Source organism: Marmota marmota, unplaced genomic scaffold (genome assembly GCF_001458135.2).
Source record: "Marmota marmota marmota unplaced genomic scaffold, marMar, whole genome shotgun sequence".
NCBI lineage: Eukaryota > Metazoa > Chordata > Mammalia > Rodentia > Sciuridae > Marmota > Marmota marmota.
Genome location: NW_026000068.1, coordinates 23,201,013 through 23,203,977, shown reverse-complemented (window position 1 = coordinate 23,203,977; position 2,965 = coordinate 23,201,013). Strand labels below are relative to the sequence as shown.

Genomic DNA, 2,965 nt, shown 5'->3' with positions numbered 1-2,965 from the left:
AATAATGAGTTTGATTAATATTGTTTAATGTAATATATAAACCGTGCTTTCAGCACTTGAGAAACATACAAAATAGCTTGTGGTGAGTTTTGGGGAAGTTGAAAATATTGTATCTTAGCTCCTTCCCCCACGCCATTTCTGTCCGTGTCTCTCTCAAATGCCATCAGTTACATAGAGAGTCCAAAATTTCTTACCTATGCTGATGACAGATCTGCATCTATTGTGATGTCATCAGTACTTTATGGTAACATTTCATTTGACATTTTTACCCTGGTTACAGTTTAAAGGACACTGTTTGGGGAGTAAAGCCTATCACATTATCAAAATATGTAACTAAAGGATTACAGTATGACTACCTGTGATTTTATTTCTATACTGCTGCCTTAAGAAGCAATGAGTAAATCTAAATTATGTCGTAAGACTTCTTTTCCAAGAAGCAATATATTCTGCAATCTTATTGACAAAATTGTTAAGAGACCCTCCTTGCAGTTTTTGGGTCAATGGGGATATCACTGTTATGAACCTAGGATTTACAGAACACTGGCAAAAATTCTGAGGTATGTCGACTTGGATGGGTTTGACATACTACTCACAGATTATATTGCATTTGTGGAAAAATCAGGATACCATTTTGAACTAAATTTTAACCTTGAATTTACTGAAATATGTGTGAATACAATTCTGTACTGGGTTTTTGCCAGAAAAGGTAATCCTGATTTTGTGGAATTGCTTCTTAAGAAGACAAAAGACTATGTTCAAGACCGAAGTTGTAACCTGGCACTGATATGGAGGTAATAATCTTATGTTTTTACCATTGAAATTTTTACCTTTAGGAGATTATAATTCTTCTTTTCTCTTCAATTAATAAGTATAGTTGCTGTATACAGATGTGCATTTATTCACACCTGAGTCATAAATCCTGACTCAACTGCTCATTGTTCACTCCTTTATTTCTTATGTAGTTGATAAACTTTTACCTACTTGAACGTAGTTATGTACTAATAAAATATTAGTGGTTCTGCTTTATATAGTTTACATATTAGGGATCAATGTAATGCAATGTTACAGAATATAGGTTTCTCTAATAAGACAAAACATTGTTTTGTGTGATACTCTGATCTTTTTGAGAATATCAAATAGTATATTTATAATTCGTGTATTAGTTGACTTTCAGAGTACAATACAGAATATACAAACATATTCACTTAGTATTATTTATTAAACATCATAGTTCCCTATTTGTATGTTAAATGTTGATAAATTTGACTGCAAATTTTCCACACATGAGCACAAAGAAAATCAAGTTCCAACTGCAATCTGTTATAGGGCCAAATTTTTACATAGTCTGAACTTGTCAATTTACCTAATGACTACCTGAGGATCTCATAAAATAAAAGTGACCTCCTTGTAGAGTCTGTAACATAGTTTTTGAAGTTATCTAATTTGTATTAACTCCAATCTATTCTTTGCTTTTAGGTATTAGTCTTATTAGAATAGATGTGCATTTATTCATTTGTTCAATGAAGTATTGATCATCATACTATATATGCAACATTGTGCTAGGCACAATGACAGGAGCAGGTGTACAAAGAAAAAACAGATCAATTAAAGACTAATTCAATTTAGGTTCTACCTGAAGCAGAGATTTTTTTTTTTTTTGGACTGTGTATCACTGTGCTATTGAAAAACTCCTGGACTGTGTTTCTTAATGATTACCCAAGTACATGGACTGATAGCTATGGTTTGGAAATATCAATTTAAAAACCCCAAATAGCACTTTTTGTTGTCTTAAGTAACCAGTATATTTGTTAATACAGGAGACAGCAGCACTTCTAAAGCTGTGTGTCACAAACTTGACTAAGTAATGCCTATGTAAAACAGAAGTGAATAAAGAAAAAGAAATAAATATACAGAAGGGAGAGAAGAAAATTGGAAAGAAAAAAAAATGAAATAAAGAGAAACACACAGTAGAACACTATAGAGGGCCATGAACAACATTTTCTTTTCTTTTTGGTGCTGAGGATCAAACCCAGGGCCTTGTAAATGCTAAGCAAGTGCTCTACAACTAAGCTATTTACATCCCAGTCCCCATTATCAATTACTTTAAAACACAGTTTTGAAATAAATTTTGACTTAGAATCATATATAAGATAAAAACTCATTACAGGTCAATTCTATTTACTACAGCATCACTTGAATTTTTCAGAATCTTAGAATTTTAGATATGAATGAAGAATGAGAATTTTTTGGTAAACTCTAACTGTAGGCAGCAGCCTCTTGCATAGCATCCCTGGCCAATGCTCCCTGGTCTCTGAACAACTCTAATAATAGAGAGTTAACTATTTCCAGGGATATATCAGTTCCTTGCCTGGAATCCTTTTGTTTCCCACAAAGCTTTACCCATTCCCATAATTTTAAATATTATGTATATACCAAAGTCTCCAAAAGCTTTATCTCTAGCTCTGACCTCTCTTTTCAGCTCCAGACTCCCTCTACTATCTACTTAACTTTGCCACTTGGTATGTCAAACTTAGTAAAAACAAAACAGAATATTGATCTAACTTATCCTTTTCCTTATCTGTTCCTCTCTGTGAGTTCCCCCACATGATTCACAGCTCCTTTTGTTCTACCCTGTTGCTCAAGGCAGAAATCTGGGATTTATTCTTGATTATTTTCTTTCCTTTAACAACAAATGAGCAAGTCCTTTTGCCTATATCTGTAAAACATAGCCAATCAGTTCCATTTATTTTCATTTCCTTCTTTCTAACCTAAGTGAAGCTACCCTCTTCTCCTGCCTAGATATGGCAATAGACTCTTAGACTTCCAGGTTTCATTCTTCCCTTCCCACCCCTATAATCTATTCTTTTTTTAAAAAAATTTTTTATTGTTGGTTGTTCAAAACATTACAAATTTCTTGACATATCATATTCCACACTTTCATTCAAGTGGGTTATGAACTCCCACC

The 2,965-nt window shown here is 33.1% G+C and overlaps 1 protein-coding gene across 1 annotated transcript in view; it reads left to right on the top strand.

Moving 5' to 3' along the window:
* The first annotated feature begins 270 nt into the window (after positions 1-270).
* Positions 271-2,965, top strand: part of Asb17 (ankyrin repeat and SOCS box containing 17) — a 13,160-nt gene continuing 10,465 nt past the window's right edge. Inside the window, exon 1 of the mRNA XM_015490575.1 lies at positions 271-791. Coding sequence (XP_015346061.1) covers positions 394-791 — 398 coding nt within the window. The 5' untranslated portion in view covers positions 271-393. The remainder of the gene's footprint in view (positions 792-2,965) is intronic.